At 46.1% G+C, this 18,231-nt stretch overlaps 1 protein-coding gene across 1 annotated transcript in view; it reads right to left on the bottom strand.

The window, feature by feature from the left end:
* The window catches only part of AADAT (aminoadipate aminotransferase), a 348,907-nt gene that overhangs the window by 271,295 nt on the left and 59,381 nt on the right, over positions 1–18,231 (bottom strand). The window contains exon 2 of the mRNA XM_086962429.1: positions 7,254–7,322. Coding sequence (XP_086818555.1) covers positions 7,254–7,320 — 67 coding nt within the window. The 5' untranslated portion in view covers positions 7,321–7,322. The remainder of the gene's footprint in view (positions 1–7,253; positions 7,323–18,231) is intronic.

Raw genomic sequence — 18,231 nt, 5'->3', positions numbered from 1 at the left:
GAAGGACATGTCCGAAATTAAGAAGCGGTTGGCGGAGCGAGACGGCGAGGAGGGATCGGGGCGTCCACCGGCCGGAGGGAAGCCAAAGAGGCCGAGAAGGGGGCCGGTCGGGGGAGACGTCCCGGTTCCCTGTTCCCCGCTCGGGGCGCCAGCCCCGGTACCGGCCCCGGTACCGGATGAAGGGAATCCGATTCCCGTGATAGTTACCCCGACGTCTGCCGGAGATATGCCTCCCGAGTTGGCGGCACAGTTAGCAGCATGGTTGGGGGACAGTAATGGGGGCGCCATGGCTACCGAAGCGCAAGCTCTCATAAAACAGTTGCGCGAGAAACGTGATACAGCCAAGGTGCCCGCGCCGGATGCGGCGATAGACAAGCCACGAGGGACGGAAGCAGCGTCCGGTGCAGGTAAGCGGCCATTGCCGATTGCAAGGGATGAGTCAACACCCTCTCGTAGAGAAAGATTGGGGCAACATGTTCCTTTGCCAATAAAGGAAAAGATTTGGGCGGGGGAATACGTTAACATTTTCTCCCTGCTCGTTGATCACTATGAGGTCGAAACTGTTAAGGGTCAAAAGGATCTGATGCATCCGAGTGTTTGGCGCGCAAAAATGGCCGCCTTTAAAGTGAATGAAAATATTGGTAACTGGGGTAATGCTTGGGGAATTTTTACGGCAATTTTGGGGGAACGTAGGCCTGATTTGCTCCCTGAATTTCCAGTATATCAGTCACGAATTATGGGGTACTCGACATCACACCAAGGTAACCAATGGTTCTGTTATGACAACCTTTTCAGGAAAGCGATGGAGCATAACAAAAGTTTAACCTGGGACTGTTACGATTCGTTAACATGGAATAAGATGAAAGAGTCGGGAATGTTGAAAGTGCCTTTGGTGGGGAGTATTGTTAGTGAGTCCTCCCGCCAAAATGGGGGGACGCCCTTTCGGTCGGGTACGGGTACAGACGATTACCCGAGACCCGCCGGCAATACAGGGAAGAGGGGGTTCTGTTTCAATTTCAACAGAAGCAAATGTACTAGGCCCCCGGGGTCTTGTAAGTTCAAACACGAATGTAGTGGTTGTGGGGCACCCCATCCTGAGTCCTCGTGCAGAGCCAAATCGGGTGAAAATGGGGGTAGAGGAGGCGCTAAACAGGTCTAATATAGTCCGAGGGGCGCCTTTACCAACCCCGATTGATACCCTGGCGATGATTCCTTGGCTCAGCGAATACCCAGATCGTACTTCTGCTGGGGTGCTACGAAACGGTTTCTCATATGGTTTCCGCATCCCGGTGGGTAGCTTTCAGGGTGTCGGGTCGTGCAAAAATCAACTTTCCGTCTTGCAGCATAGTACTGTAGTACAGGATAAAATCCGGAAAGAGGTTACCCGAGGTCGGGTTGCCGGCCCATTTCCTGTCCTCCCGGTACCGAACTTTGTTTGTTCTCCTTTAGGGGTGGTCCCCAAGAAGGACCCGGGTGAGTTTCGATTGATTCACAATTTATCAGCCCCTCATGGCCTTTCTGTAAACGATGCAATTAATCCAGAAATGTGTTCGGTGCGGTACGCATCATTCGATGAGGCCGTAGCCATGTTGAATCGCCTGGGGCCCGGGACGCTGATGGCGAAATCAGATATCGAGTCAGCGTTCCGTTTGCTCCCGGTATACCCGGATGATCAACGTTTGTTGGGATTCGTGTTTCAAGGTTCGTATTACATGGACAGGTGTATGCCAATGGGGTGCTCGATATCTTGTGCTTATTTCGAGAAATTCAGTAGTTTTCTGCAATGGGTTTACACGAAGAAAACAGGTTTTCGGAATGTGATGCATTACCTCGATGATTTTCTGTTCCTTGGGGCCGCTGGGGATGATGAATGTGCCCGGGCCTTGACTGAATTTTGTGTTTTAATGAATCACTTTGGCGTGCCGTTGGCACCAGGTAAAACTATGGGTCCCACGACTTGCCTCGAGTTCCTCGGGATCGAGTTGGACTCTAGTGAGGGTTGTTTTCGTTTACCAGCTTCCAAAGTATCGAAATTCAAGACAGCCCTGCAAACGTGTATCACTGCATCTAAAGTTACGCTGCATCAATTGCAGCAATTGGTGGGGAAGTTGAATTTTGCCTTAAGGGTGATCCCGATGGCCCGCCCCTTCTCCCGTTCGATTGCACAGGCGATGGTCGGCCTAAAAGAGGGTCACCATCGCACGAGGTTATCGGCCGAGGTCCGCCAAGACATGCGTATTTGGTTAGCATTCTTGGCGGATTTCAATGGTCGTGTCGTCTGGAATAAACCGGCCTTGTCCTCTGAAGAGCTGGGTCTATGGACGGATTCAGCGGGAAGCATGGGTTTCGGCGCCATCTTCGGCACAAAATGGTCGGCACAGAAGTGGCCAACATGGTGGCACGATGAGGGGCTGACGAGTAACATTGCTTTCCTTGAGCTATTTCCTATTTTGGTGGCCCTCAGATCCTGGCCCGATGGTTTCAAAAATCATTCTGTCATATTTTGGTCTGACAACATGACCGTTGTAGAATGCATTAACAGTCAGGCAGCACGTTGTAAAATGATTTTGAGGCTGCTTAAAGAAATCGTCTTACTGTGTATGCAACTGAACGTGGTATTCAGAGCGAAACATGTCCCGGGGGTGATGAATCAGGCTGCTGATGCACTGTCTCGTTTTCAAATGCAGGCTTTCTCGGGTTTCCTTCCCTCAGCGGACCCCGAGCCAGCACCCTTTCCCGAAGCTCTCTGGTCTCTCGGTGCCCCGAACTTCGTTACCTCGTGGGAGAGAGTCTAGCACCAAGGACGAGGAAGGCATACGAAGGGGCGTTTCGGGCTTATTTGGCCTTTTTGGGGACTGAGAGAGGGGGACTTTGGGGGCATGAGGATTGGGTAGTACATTTTCTGATGTCCTTGCGTAAGGCTGGGAAGTCAGTGGCTACAGCCCAGAGGCATCGCGCTGCCATCTCCTTTGTTGCCAGGGCTCATAATATCCAGGACCCGACAGCGTCTTTTGCTGTACAGAAAGCGCTGCGTGGGTGGCAACGCCTTGAGGGTCGCAGAGTAGATGAGAGGCGCCCGATAGGTCTGGATAGGTTGTCCCAGTTGCTGGCCACACTCCCCGACATATGCTCGTCTCAGTTCGAGGCCTGTTTGTTCCGAGCCGCTTTCACGCTTGCATTTCACGGGGCTATGAGGATAAGCGAGCTGGTGGCAGGGAGCAAGCGGGATGTGGCAGGGGGTTTGTGCCGGGAACACGTTCAGATCAGGGGTGAGACTATGACGGTATCCTTTGTCAAGTCGAAAACCGATCAAAATGGGGTGGGAGACTGCATAGTCATTCGCAGGATTCCAGGATCCTCCATGTGTCCGGTGAGGTGTTTAGAGGATTACCTAGCACAAAGGGTGGCATCATGGGGGGGGACAATGTTGAGACACGCGGACGCCACCCCACTGACAAAGTTTCAGTTTCAGCGGGTGCTCGCGATGTCAGTTGCCGCAGCAGGCTTGGACCCGGGGGAGTTTGGGACCCACTCCTTTCGGATAGGGGCTGCCACTGAAGCTGCAGCCAGGGGTCTTAATGTGGAACAAGTAAAACGAGTGGGGCGTTGGTCCTCCAATTGTTATAAGAGGTATGTGCGGTTGCACATGTTGTGAAGCTGTAACAATGTACTCACGCTTCTTGTCTTTTGTTTGGTTTTTCAGTTACGCAAGCCTTCGAGGCAGGGCGGACTATGCAGTCGACCCAACACCGGGCCAGCGGTCAGACATCACCGGCTGTGAGAAAGGAGGTGTGGGTCGTGGGCCACTCATACGTGAGGCGTGCCGCAGACGTATTCGAAGCAGGTGACATGATTCACGTAGCTGGGGAATACGGGTACAGGATGTCCTTCTACGGAAGGGGCGGTCTCTGTATTGACCAGTTTCAAGCTTACTTTGAGGGTTTGTTAGGGCGGACGAGGTCACCGCCATCAATAGTCATAGTACATTTAGGGGGCAATGATTTGGTCACCACCGGTAGACGACTTCTCTTGGAGGCAATGCTTTCCACCGTAAGTTGGTTGGCGAGGAGAGTTCCGGGGTGCATAATTGCGTGGTCTCATATGATCCCACGAAAAGTGTGGCGGGGGGCTATTTCGATCCCTGCTTTGAACCATTCTGTTAGGAAACTTAATAACAAAATGAGTAGGTTGTTCCGTTCCAGGACATTGCATTCTATCTCGCACGGTTGTATTAATGATGACAGTATGTATATGGGGGATGGTGTGCATTTGTCTCGGGTGGGAAATGAGTTACTCATAGGAGACTTCTTAGCATGGTTAAAAACGTTGGAACATGACCTTTAGCTAGGAGTTTTTGGTGGGGGGCCCGGATAGCCGGTCAACTATCCGGGCCTGTGGCGGTAAGGTCATGATCGGTGAGCACTAATTAGTAGATCCCTATGAGTGGGCGTCACCCAACACGGATGGGAGCGCTCGGGAGAGGTGGCCATTGGCCCCTCAATGGGGAGGCGGTCCCTTCTAAGGATGGGTCGCCGGAAGTAAAGGAAAGGCGGTCAAGGCCCCTTCCTTTGTAGGAGGGGTTACAGCCCCCTCCTGGGGAATTTCCCGGGGCCAGTGACATCTGCGACGGCAGATGCGGTAAGTTGTGTGGGGTTGGGATAAGGGCCACGATACCTTCTAGATACCTCACACGAGTATTCGAACGACCTTTAACTGGCGTCGAGTTTTAGGTGCCCCCGTCAAGTCAAGGGAAATTGGTAGTAGTTGCACTTGAGGTACGCCTCCGTGCTGTCGCCCATCCCAAGTGGGAGGGGTAAGTCCGGTTAGGGATCTTGACACCGGTTATGACCTTGCTGTTGGCCCTTAAACGTTAGGTTGTACAATTTCAATATGTCAAGAAATGTTTTGTAGGTTGCTAGTTCGGCTAGGAGAACCTCTGTATTAGAGAATCTGTTAAGGTTAGCCAAACATCGCAATATGGTAATGAAATTGTACATAACATGAAACGTTTAATGTTTTAATTTTGTTTTAATAAATACGGCCGGGATGGTCACTCCATCCCACTTCCAAAAACTTCAAGAACTGTTTCCGGTTTCACTCCTTTTGGGGATTGTGTTGAGAGGGGGTGGCGGGTATCTCGGCTATATGGAAAGGGGCGACCGAATCGGTCCCCCCGAACTTATGGCCGAGTGCCTCGATCCCCCCGGGAAGCCATTTTGGGCGGGAGGCGCGTCTCAGCTGGTATGCCCGAAGCGGCGTAGCTGGGGCGCGCTCGTTCCCGCCCTAGAGTGGGCTGGCCTAGACACCGACGCAGCCAGCCACGCCCTCAGGGGCAGGCAGGGGCGGGTATACGCCCGCCCTGAAGACGGATAAAAAGGGACGCAAGACCAGAAGACATCCTCTTGTTCTTGTGCTCTGAAGCTGCACCTCCTCGCTGCACGTGAGCTCGGGACAGAACGAAGAGCCAATTTTTGACCCACCCACCAGCCCCTGAAGACAGCCAGTTGTGTATAATAAAGTTGATTAATGTGGTTTTGTTTTCGTTTCAGGTTGTAGTACCGTGTTGATTTTGAGTTAATAAAGAATGTTCGTTTTGAGTATGTTTGCCATTAAAGATATTCAGTTAGTGTCGAATGTTGATGTATGCTCTTTCGGTCATAGTGACCAATGTATTCTTAGGTTAATTTGCACTGTCGTATTTATTTTGGTAGGCGGTAAGGTCATGATCGGTGAGCACTAATTAGTAGATCCCTATGAGTGGGCGTCACCCAACACGGATGGGAGCGCTCGGGAGAGGTGGCCATTGGCCCCTCAATGGGGAGGCGGTCCCTTCTAAGGATGGGTCGCCGGAAGTAAAGGAAAGGCGGTCAAGGCCCCTTCCTTTGTAGGAGGGGTTACAGCCCCCTCCTGGGGAATTTCCCGGGGCCAGTGACATCTGCGACGGCAGATGCGGTAAGTTGTGTGGGGTTGGGATAAGGGCCACGATACCTTCTAGATACCTCACACGAGTATTCGAACGACCTTTAACTGGCGTCGAGTTTTAGGTGCCCCCGTCAAGTCAAGGGAAATTGGTAGTAGTTGCACTTGAGGTACGCCTCCGTGCTGTCGCCCATCCCAAGTGGGAGGGGTAAGTCCGGTTAGGGATCTTGACACCGGTTATGACCTTGCTGTTGGCCCTTAAACGTTAGGTTGTACAATTTCAATATGTCAAGAAATGTTTTGTAGGTTGCTAGTTCGGCTAGGAGAACCTCTGTATTAGAGAATCTGTTAAGGTTAGCCAAACATCGCAATATGGTAATGAAATTGTACATAACATGAAACGTTTAATGTTTTAATTTTGTTTTAATAAATACGGCCGGGATGGTCACTCCATCCCACTTCCAAAAACTTCAAGAACTGTTTCCGGTTTCACTCCTTTTGGGGATTGTGTTGAGAGGGGGTGGCGGGTATCTCGGCTATATTACTAATGTGACAATTCGGCCTATTTCAGGCCACCAAAGCTATAAGAATGGCTTGGACGGCAGTTAATAGTCATTTTTAATGTATATTGAATTAACTGTTGCTGTGGTCATCCCTAAATTAGCCAGACAGTGTCACCTCGTGGCAGACTGTTACTAGCACCATTGTTGACAATTAAGTGCCCATGCCGAGCACCGGAAACCACCAGTTTAAATCAAGGACTGATTTTGCAATACCAAATGTTTTCTATTATTTGTTATTTTTTGGATAATGTATTCTTAGGATAGGAGAGGTGTTCAAGCTTATATGCCATTGGCCCAGCAATATTCAATCCTGGCCATGAGCCATTATATTGTACTATGTTAACTATGGGACATTCAGGGCAAAGGGACAAGAGAAAGAGAGCTGTTAGAACAGAGGCTGAACCTAGTCTGTATGTTGGTGGATTGGAATAAAAGATCTAAAGACAAATCCCTGTCTTCTGGATTGATCGTAACACAATATATCACTATGTTGACTGTAACTGTTGGATTATTGCAATCTACGGGTGCCAGTAATGTTTACGAGTGTTGTTTTCCAAAGTGAAAGGGAATGATGATAAAACAAGAACAATGCTTTGCAAGCACCATAGCAACAAAGAAAAGCTTATATTAATCTGCAAACATTTTAAATGATCACTCTTTATGTCGTTTGTGGTGATATAATAGGCACACTGAAGCAACCAGTGATAAAGCAATTGCATGAAGCAGCAGAAATAAATAATATACTTTAGTTGAGAAAAAGGATGCACTTACTCAGCGCTCTTATCGGTGATGTCTCTCTTGCTGCACTGACTGCATTAATAAATCTAGAATAGTTCATTTCTGGAAAGGGAATACAGAATAAGTCTTCGTTACAATGCCATGCAAATTAACACACCTTTCTTTCTAAAAAGTAAACTAAACAAACATGACGATTTACTATTTCCCTGAATAGGTGAGAGACTCGAAGACTAAGGAGCCAGTTTAATTATCTACAGGAGCTTACTCAAAGAGGTCTTAAGACTAGTTTGTTCACAGTTAATTCAAAGCTGAGTTGTAGAAAAGTTTGAAATACCTTTTGAAGATGCAAGAGACCAATTCAAACTACAAATGCAATCAGTGTGGACATTCTATTGGCTGGCGTTGTTCCTTGTCTAACAGATGGTATTAGTGTAACTGTAACTAGCTTCATGTTTGTTTTCATGCTTATGCAAGCTAATGCCTAAAGAAAGAGCCAGTCTCTGACATTTTGAGCATCTCTTTTGCATCTTGGCTTAAAAAACAAGACAGCTTTGATTAACCTCTTCAGCCGAAAATATGTACATTAGTGTTACAACTGGGGGTCATCGTCTTCCATTCCCATAACCTGGGACACCTGTATCAGCGCACTGAAACCTTACAAGTTTCCTAAATAAACCCATACAATTTTGCGCCAGAGTTTCAATCTTCGGAGTTGTCCATGTGGCTCGGACTTTGGTGCTCTCTGTTTGGAACGGTCACTTTAAATCAAAATGGGCCCACATAATACTTCTAAATGATTTGCATAAGAATGACAAACATTAGTACTTTTTTAACGCTTTATAGAAGTATTATGGTCAAACTACTAAATATCTGTATAGTAAATTAGCCGCATTGCATTTAAATCAGAAGTAAAAGAACTCAGTACAGTACAGTTCAGTATGAAATCTGCATAGATTCGCCTTTTAAGAATGGGAGTAGGTGTTCTCTCATGAAAGAAATACAGAATATTATACAGAGCTTTGGACAATGGGGTTCACACATTCAGTGGGAACATATGATTCATTAAGTTCAACCTAATAGGAAAACGTCTGGAAGAAATATTCCTAAATGGAATACATTAGGGGTGTGGAATTTTTTTAATAATCTACTTGGCCAAGGGACAAAATGGTACTGAGATCTACATGTCCTGTAAAATCCACTTGTCCCACCTACTCCATAAATCAATTAGAAGGGCTGACCAAGAAACAACTGTCTAGTTTATGGGAAAATACGTACTTTTCCCACTGCTCGCCATATACGCAGGATGATATCACAGTCCGCTTTATGTGAGGGCAGAATTAATGATGGAAACATTTTCTCCAGGAACCAGCAGCCTCTCCTATCATATTTAGACCAGGAATCGGCCCGCCACCTTTAAACTGGGCTCAAGAACCAACACGCTCTCGACTTAAACTGGGCTCAGATACCAGCACCCCTAGGCCATTCAACTCCTAAGCTGAGCATATGCACCAGTGACTCCCTAATTTTGTCCCTCGAGCCAGAGCCCTCTAGAGCACACCCAGGGGTCTTCAGCCATCTCTAGAGCACGCACAGGAGTCTCCAGTCTATTGACAAGACCCAGGAGTCTCCAACCCTTCAACAACGTTGAACCTTTACTCCCTAAACCAGACGCAGAAGCCAGCATCAGCACCCAATCTCCCTCCCAAACCAGGCCACAAGTCAGCACCTCATTCTCACCCAAATAACTCAGGCCTACAAGCCACCATACCTTCAGTCAAACAAGGCCAATAAGACAGTTTTGTCAGCCCTCTAAAATAGGCTGATCTGCCATTGTATTACTCCTCTAAAACACAAGGTCAAGAAGCCAGCGTCCCCCCTCCGAAACACGGCCCAGGAGCAAGAATTTCCTCTAAACTAGTCACAAAGGGAGCGATGTGCATAAATAATTTACAGCTGGACAGTCTGCACTGTGCACATGTCCACAGATGAGGAAGCAGGCAAGCATACTGGACCCTGAACTCACCGATGATCACAGAAAAGAGAGCTGAAGTCTGCTACTCCAGGGCACTGGGGACTGGAGCCAAAAAGGTAACTTCTGTAGGAGGGAAAAGCAGCCAAGAGCATAAACTACCTACTTGCACACAATCGGAAGAATATATACATTACAACCATGATGGGAATTAATTCTCAATCTAGCAACTTTGGAAGGATTAAAAGCATAAACCACACATCAACTCCCCCTTATTTGTGTGTGTTGTACTTCTTGACATCACTAATTCCACATTAAAAAAAAAGCTGAAAACTTACAAGACTCCAACAGCATTCCCCAAACGCAGAATTCACCCTTTATAGCGGGGTGGGGCAACAACTTACTTAAATTTCACAACTGAAACTACATGTGATACCACAAGCAAGGGGTGTAAATAAAGTGAATGAGTATAAAGAACTGGAGAACAGAGCCCATCCAATTAGAGACAGGTAAAAGCGGACAACCAACAAACCAACAACCTGCGCAAAGGAGAAAAGTTTGAGAGATATGAGGTAAGGGACAGTCCACCCCCTACACCCAGAAGTGGGAATATGCAGCGCGCACTGATCAGGTGGAACGCTTCTTCCTGGAACCATCCAGATTAGAGGGGTCAATGGGACAGACACAAAGCTTGCGTCCCTGCACTAAAGTGAATGTGATGGGTACAGAGAGGCAAGTGGGAGGAGACCATTTCCCTGACCCCTAGAGAGGTGTTAGTATAGAGAGTATGGTGTGTACAGAGAGTAGGGGAAGACCTACTCCTCCACCCAAAAGACAGGCGCAGTAAGGGGCCCATCCTGCCTGAATCAGGGATACACAAGTTAGAGAAAGACGCAAAAAGACTTTACATCACTGAGGGTATAATCATTTTAAGTATGATTACATTCTGTACTGGGAAGAACAGATCCAGCAAGCCCTTGCACGAATTGCAGGAGAGGAGAGGCAGACTGGGAAGCATCTGTCAAAAAGCGAGGAATTCTGCTGTGAGACGTTTCAAGAAGTTAGTGCTAGGGAAGGCCCCTGTTATGGCTGGATTTATAGCACAGTCTTTGAAACTGAGGGAGGTAGCTGGTACCAAAGACGGGTTTCAGGTAGGGGCTGGAGTTGGTTCTTTGGTTAGGGCTGGTAAAAGGGAAGAGTCGTTAAGCGGGGGACAGGCCAATCCCCCGAGGATAAGGGGAGATTGCAAGATTGGGGTGCGAGTGGAGGGTCATGGAGGGCGGGTCGGTGCCAAGTGAAGATGGTCTGTGAAAGGAGGTGTGCACGATGCCCCCACTGCTACAGCCGCATGACATACTGTAGGTTTAGGGTGATCCTAGCACTGGTAATGTATCTGCTCCACAGTTGCATCCCTGGAAGTCCCTTAACTGCAGCCTCTTCTCTTTGCTCAGTGGCAGGGCCAGAGCAGCAGTGCTTAATTTGTGCTGGTGTTTAGCACCAGCACCTAATTAGCAGAGCCGGGTCTACACCCGCAGGTGCACGTAATTGATGTACAGTAATTTCCATGCTTAGCTATTGCTACGGGACTTGCCAGTGGCACAGTGTTACTGTTGAACTCAAGTGTTCAACAACTACTCGTCCGGAGACACTGTCTGCCAATATGACTTCCTTCACTTCTTAGAGACACCCCACTCATTCTCAAGAGCTGAGGTTTTAATCCCCTGGGTCGACCTCCACACCCTCCTCTTGACACTTGAACATCTGGACCAAGAAGCACGCAGTTTTTTTTTATTTACAACAGAACGGCACTTCATGAGAATTCATTAGTTGTAACTGGAACACGCATGCAAACATTAACCTGGACACACATAACACACTCATACAGGCAGCCACAGATACATAGATGCCCACACCCCTGGCACAAATACTTCCATACACAGTCCTAAAAACTCCCACCCAAACATACCTGCACAAGTGCCACCATTGCCTACGTAACGATTGTTCTTGTGTTTGTGTCCTCCATTTATTGCAGTATTATACCGCCACTTGTACTTTGTATACCTTTGTACCCTGCACACATGTCACTTTTTCCTCCTATAATGTACCGTTTTCTACCTCTTGTATATGGTTTGCTCACATTTGTCACTTTTGCCTCATGTAACAATGTTTGCTGTTGTAATTTGTTCACTTGTAAGTTTCTCCTCATGTACCTTTACTGTTCCTTTTGTGAAGCGCTCTGACACCTTCGGGTAAAGTCCGCGCTATATAAAAATGCATAAATAAGAATAAAAAATAATAATAAATACTCGCGCACAGACAAAGACACAACATGCAGACAAGCACTCAAAGACATATAGATAGAACCACGCACACTTACATACAATGGAGCCAAAGACAAGTAGGTGTGCCTCCGACAAAGATTTGAGCACCTGCACTTCAAATTTGACAAATTAAGCACTGCAGAGCGGCTGCCTCGGTGTCTCTCTCCTGTTTCGCGCTGCCGGTTCTCCTCCTCTGGTGGCTGCCCCTTTCTCCCTTCCCAGCGTCAGCCCCTCCCTGAGGCCGCCCTGACAGGGAGGCACACCTATCCCCGTTCACAGGCTGCTCTCTGCCGAGCCAGTCTGGTCTGTAATTCCCGGAGCTGCCCCTCTCTCTGCACCTGGTTATGACCCTCGGATAATTTCTTCCAGGCCGACCCTCTCATCAGCCTGCCTACTGCTCCGATCATAGCTACTGTGAGCCTGTCACTGTCTCTGTCCCCTTGGCCAGCCTCTTTCTCCCGCAGCCCCAGGCAGACAGCCTCTTCTTCCTCCCACCATCCGAAGTACACCAAACAGCGTCTGTCCTCTAGGCAGCCTCAGGCCTGGTCCTCCTCTCTCGGGGGTCTGTCTCTGAGCCCCCTACCCGGACACTGTCTTCCAGTGCACTGAGGGCTTGTGTCTGCTGCCTCCTGGGACCCTCTCACGGGCCTGGTCTATGTCTCCAGCCCCACTCCACTGTGCCTGTCCATCTGCTCCTGCGCACCCTGGCCTCTACCTGCCAGCAGCTGCAGAGACAGTGCAGTTCTCTGCCTATCTCTGTGTCAGCCCCGCAGCTCCACTCCTGGGGCAGCGGCATCGCGCTTCCAGATCACAGAGCCAGGGAGCTGGAGGGCAGAGCCCCGTTTTTAGTGATTTAATGTATTCATGTCCGTCGGACAAAATAGACATTTAATCTATTGCCCATTATAAATCTCTACATGGTTCGGGCACCGGGCGATATGATTCCCCCACTCCTGGTTTAACTTACATGATTTTTCCACCAATACATTGTGGTTTGACTATTCTCATAGTCTTGGTGTGAAAGTTTTGGTTTTTTTTTTGAGTTGTATATAGCGCAAACTAGACCCGAGACATCAGGTATCACAGTGCTTTACATGTGCACCAGTTTTGTTATAGAAGAACACATTCATTTTTGTTAGGCATGGTGAGATTAAGTGATTTGCCCAGTATCACAAGATGTTGAGCGTCGTGGCCAAGACTCGAACCCAGTTCCCCAGCTTGAGGTCGACAGCTCTAGCCGTAAGGCTCCTTCCTCTCCCCAAGTTTAACTGATACATTGTTAAAAGAATTCAACCCCCTCCAAATGCATTAGTAAGAAAAGGTGGTAGAAGAGTTCGCTGGGGTACATTAGCTGCATCAGATGGAAAAATAGCTCATTTGTATTCCGAGACATCCCCCTTCTAGTGGTTGCTTTCAAAGCTTTCGGAAACTACCAAGGCCTAGAATCTATGCTGCTTATGAAAGCTAACCGTCAGGAGTTGTTCTCAAAGTTGGCAGGCGTTTTTTATAAACATGAAAATGATAACAAGCCGGACCCTAATTTGAAATACCAATGGTTTAATAAGGGGTGCAGGGAAGCTAAAAGTGCACTGATATCTAGAATCAAAAATAAAGATGTCCTAGGCACCAGATTAGCCAGGTTTCATTATAAAAAATACCTTGGCAGAAGCTAAAATAGCCCTGGAAAATGAAAAATGGGAAGCGATCAGGAAAGCTTTGGACTCCAGAGACACGAGATCCTTCTGGAATCTAGTGAAGACTGGGTATTCCGAAGGCAACTCGGCTATTGCTCCAAATTTAGCGGAAGAAGCCTGGAGATCGCATTTTAAAATGTTATACTCTAAATCCCTTGATGATACCATGGCACAAGGATTGGTGGATGTCTAGCATATCCCCTTAAACATAGACCCACCATGTACATTGCTGGAAGTCTCTCGGGCTTTGGCCAAGATACTTCCAACCAAGGCACAGGGGTTTGGACAGAATCCCTGGCGACCTGTTCAGATGAGAACAGGCTATCTGGGCACCTTACTTGCAGTTCATATTCAATGCTATCATCCAAGTTATGGAGCTACCTGCAACGTGGGCTGGTGCGGAGATTATCCCTATATTCAAAAAAGGTTCCCCATTAGACCAATTAGCCTTATTGATGTCATCCAAAAGATATTTGCTCGGGTTCTTCTGGGGCGTCTGCAATCATGGATGGACGAGTCAAAAGTTCTATTCCCTCTACAAGCAGGATTTAGGTCCAAAACTTCAAATATAGACCAAACCTTTAGATTGCTGCTCATCTACTGGAATACAATAACCTTGGGATGGGGTAGCCTTTATTTGACATTTGTGGACCTTAAGTCCGCTTTTGACATGGTCCACCCTGAGCAGCTATGGGACTCCTATATGATCTGGGGGTGCCGGTCTACCTTTGCCAGCTTTTAAAACGCCTTCACGAAGGCACCTATGTAGGGGTAAGATTTGGCAAGAATGGAATACTGACTGCCCCTTTTCCTGTGGAGAAAGGGGTGAGACAGGGATGTGTGTTAGCCCCTACCCTTTTCTCTCTTTTCCTGAACGGCTTAATTGACACTCTTCTGTCTGTGAAGGATATAGACTCACCAAGGTTAGCAAAAGGAAAATTCCAGCTTTAATGTTTGCTGAGCACACGCTGCTCCTGTCTAAATCATCTATCGGGATCCAGCTTGTTTTGGATGAGTTTAGTGGATTTTGTAGGAAAAGGAATTTGGTGATTAATGTAAAATATATATATATATATATATATATATATATATATATATATATATATATATATATATATATATATATATATATATATATATATATATCCTTCAACGCTAAAACCACTAACTGCCCACACCCCGTATGGATGGCAGGCCCCTATAGAGAGTGCCCATTTTTGATTATTTGGGCATTACACTGAATGATAAAATGGACTGGAGGACCCAAATAACTAAGATTAATTTGAAACTAACTCAATCAACAGGAGGGATTCTTAAGGCTCAAAAAAATTGTTCCCAAAAAGTGATTGGTCCCCCTGCTGAAATCTATAAAAACCCAAGTAAGGGAAGCATCTCTTTAAGGGGCCGAACTTTGGGGTCACTGTTCACCTCACTCCTTAGTGGCGACTGAGAATACATTTATCAGGCAACTGCTGGGTCTCCCAAGAAATACGCCCCTGACCCCGCTCAGAATAGACCTAGGGATTGGCCCCATCTCAGTTTTAATTGCCTCCTGCCCTCTCCTATTCTGGCATCGTGTCTGGAGCACGCCAGAGTTAATTAACTACAGGGAAGAATTGAGTGATGTCATGTGTAAATTGGGGGCTACTAACTTACCATGACTGTCCTATGTTAAGAGTCTTTGCTTCGCACTGGGATTTGGCAAAATGTGGTCAACTCCGGAAGAGACCTGTTCCAGCATCTCCAAAAAAAACTTTTGTTTTAGCCTTTAAGGATTTTAAGATGGCTCAACTAGCCCGAAGTTCTATCTCATGCTCCTTGGCATCAAGGTTTCTGGATGTGAAGCAGCAATATAAACTTGAAACAACCTTGGACAGTATCCAGCCATTTATGGCAAAAAACTGTTCTTACAGTTCAGGCATGGCACACTCCGGTTGCGTGCATTCACAAACAAATGGAGGGGTGCAGTAAAATTAGTTTGCCCTGGCTGCTCTGCCTCGGAAGAAACAGAATGCCATGCAATGCTTTTCTGTCATGCATATCATAGGTCGAGATCAAAGTGGGTCCTTCAACTATGTAGAAACTTAGGGCTCAGAAACCACATCAAGGTTTTTAGGCTGCTTAAAGTTGAAACGACACCATTATTTGTAGTTGCCACCTCGAAATTCCTCTTTGCAATGTGGTGCACGCGTAGACTAATCTTGAAGGGGAAAGAATTGGGCAATAGATGATGTTGCCCCTTACACTTTACTCATACTGCCCCTTGTTGCCATATGGTATGATCCAGAAAATTTGATGACAGTAATTGTGTTTACTTTGGTTACGTAGGAATGTATCTTTTAATGTTTATTATTCAAAATTATTTTTTTAATAAGAAGTTTATCTAGTTCTGAAAATGTTTTGATATTTTTCTAACCTGTTTTTTAATTCTCAATTAAGTGACAACCTGCACGCTACCATCTAGGGGGCCAGGCACACTTCCTATGTCTGCCAAAGCTGAGCTAAGGATTTAATATACTTTGTTGATAAAGGAATGGCCACTCTGAATTATCACACTAAATTGTACTTTTTATTTTAATATTTTATTTTATTGAATGTAAAATTTATTGTGCTTTTATGGCTGCAAAGACGAAATAAAGTATTCTTGACTGACTGACTGACTGACAAAATATGTGATTAGTAAATTAGCCGCATTGCATATGAACCAGAAGTAAATGTACAGTACAGTTCAGTGTAAAATCTGCATAGATGCACCTTTTAAGAATGGGAGTAGGGGTTCTCTCATGAAAGAAATACAGAATATTATACAGAGCTTTGGATAATGGGGTCCACACATTCGGTGGGAACACATAATTCATTAAGTTCAACCTAAAAGGAAAACGTCTGGAAGAAATATTCCTACATGGAATACATTACATGATTTTTCCACCAATGCATTGTGGTCTGACTATTCTCATAGTCTTGGTGTGAAAGTTTTTTTAAAATGTTTTAGTTGTATATAGCGTGAACTATACCCGAGACATCAGGTATCAGAGCGCTTTACATGAGCACCAGATTTGTTACAGAAGAACACATTCATTTTTGTTAGGCATGGGGAGATTAAGTGATTTGCCCAGTTTCGCAAGATGTTGAGTGTCGTTGCCGAGACTCGAACCCGGTTCCCCAGCTTCAGGTCGACAGCTCTAGCCGTAAGGCTACTTCCTCTCCCCAAGTTTAACTGATACAATGTTAAAAGAATTAGAATAAGCAAGATTTGTCCTTGGCTTAGTACATTCAGGAAACTCTCTGAGAAAATGTTCTGCTTGTTTGTGTGAAACTATTAAAGTTTATTTTTTAAATAAGGTTTAAACAAAATGGAAGACAATGTAAACATGGTTCAGTATTAGCAGTAGTTAAAATTGTAGCGTGCTATTTTTGATAACGGAAAAATTGTGATCACACCTGCATGTTCATTTTATTTGGCTATAACCAACTCTCCAATGCTCAATTGCTGGTGAGATACTATAAATGTAGGTCATGCCTTTGAATAAGCAGTGGGCTTTGCTCTCAGGTTCTTATGGGGCACCCTAGTGGACTGGGCCTGTGATTCGTGGGCTATTCATTTTCTTTTGTTAATAACATCTTTGAGACTACAAATGGTGCACTAGAAGATTTCTTAACTACATATGTAATAACGGAAGGTTTAGCATGCAATAAAGGAACAAATCTTAGAGTACTCAGAAATTAAAAACACGAGCTCCAAGAATATCATTCTCCACCAGCTCGGATGTATGAATAGTGGCAGATGACAGCTGTGGAAGTTAGGAAAATAAGACCTGGTGTAGCTGGATGCCATCATTCACAGCTACCTGCAATGCTGAACAAGGTGCATTCATTAAGGTGAAGTGTATGAGATCCTGGAAACCAACTGCAAGGAAGTGGGGTGGAACAGTAAGCCGATGAGTGGATTGTTATGACCAGATACATCCATGGCTGGATTCATCACCCCATGGTGCCTGGAGCATGAGATGGATTCTCCAGTGACGAGAAAAGGGTTCTTTTCACTTCGGCGTAGTGCACGTGTAACCCACTCAGTACTATAAGACGGTTATTCGTCAATGCTACTAAATCTAAGTAAATATTAGTTTGTGAAGTCCCAGAATATGTGGAAAACTAAAAGGCAAACCTTTTACTGACTAAGGAAGAAATGAACGGATTGAATGAAAAATGTCCTAGCTATCATAACGGAAAGATTAAATTCTATTAAGGATTCAGAGGCGAGGATTATGCTTTATCTTTCTTTACTTTAATGACAGCAGCAATTTTAAAGTCATTACACAAACAACTATTCTCATGATACATCGGGAATATCTCAAGAAAACAATAGAGTGTCCATGTCTGGAGTGTCCCTTGCTCTCTGCTCCAATCAAAGGTCCCGGGGGGATGGCAGTCCTCTTTCACTGTCCAATCTCCCTCTTTCGTTGCTGTAGGTCAGCCAGCCCAGAGGCTTCACGAATCTTTTTTCCCAGAATCACCTGAAACACAAAGCAGAATATAAGCAACAATTGTGGCTAAGGTTTAGCCTGCAAGGAAAATAGCAGAGCAAAAAACGTACGGTCAACATCTGGTGATATCATGACCATTAAAAAATTCTAGTTACCCCAGTACGCGGGAGGGAAGGAATCAAAGAGACATTGTACCCTGGGTAGGATAATCCTCGCCTCCAAGTCCTTAATAGAATTGTAACTTTCTGTTACGATAGCTAGGAAATTGTTCATTCTATGGCAGGACCGGAGGCGAGGATTATATTTGTTTAAAGCTTGCTCACCACCAAGTGAGCCATATCAATAATCAGTTTAAAATAAAACCGCTTAAAAATGGAGTCTGAAGACCAATACGCTGCATTCAGACTGTGTTCCAGATGAGCTTACAGGGTAAATGCCTTAGAGGCCATCGCTCCTCTGGCCGAATGAGCGCCGAAGATCAATGCCGGCCTCCTGCATAACCCACTACCCATCTGGCAATGGTGGGAGAAGAAACAGCCTTAT

The sequence above is a fragment of the Lissotriton vulgaris genome, chromosome 3_1 (assembly GCF_964263255.1).
Source record: "Lissotriton vulgaris chromosome 3_1, aLisVul1.2, whole genome shotgun sequence".
Lineage (NCBI taxonomy): Eukaryota > Metazoa > Chordata > Amphibia > Caudata > Salamandridae > Lissotriton > Lissotriton vulgaris.
Note: the sequence above shows the minus strand (reverse complement) of the source record. Positions and strands in the feature narration are given on the sequence as shown.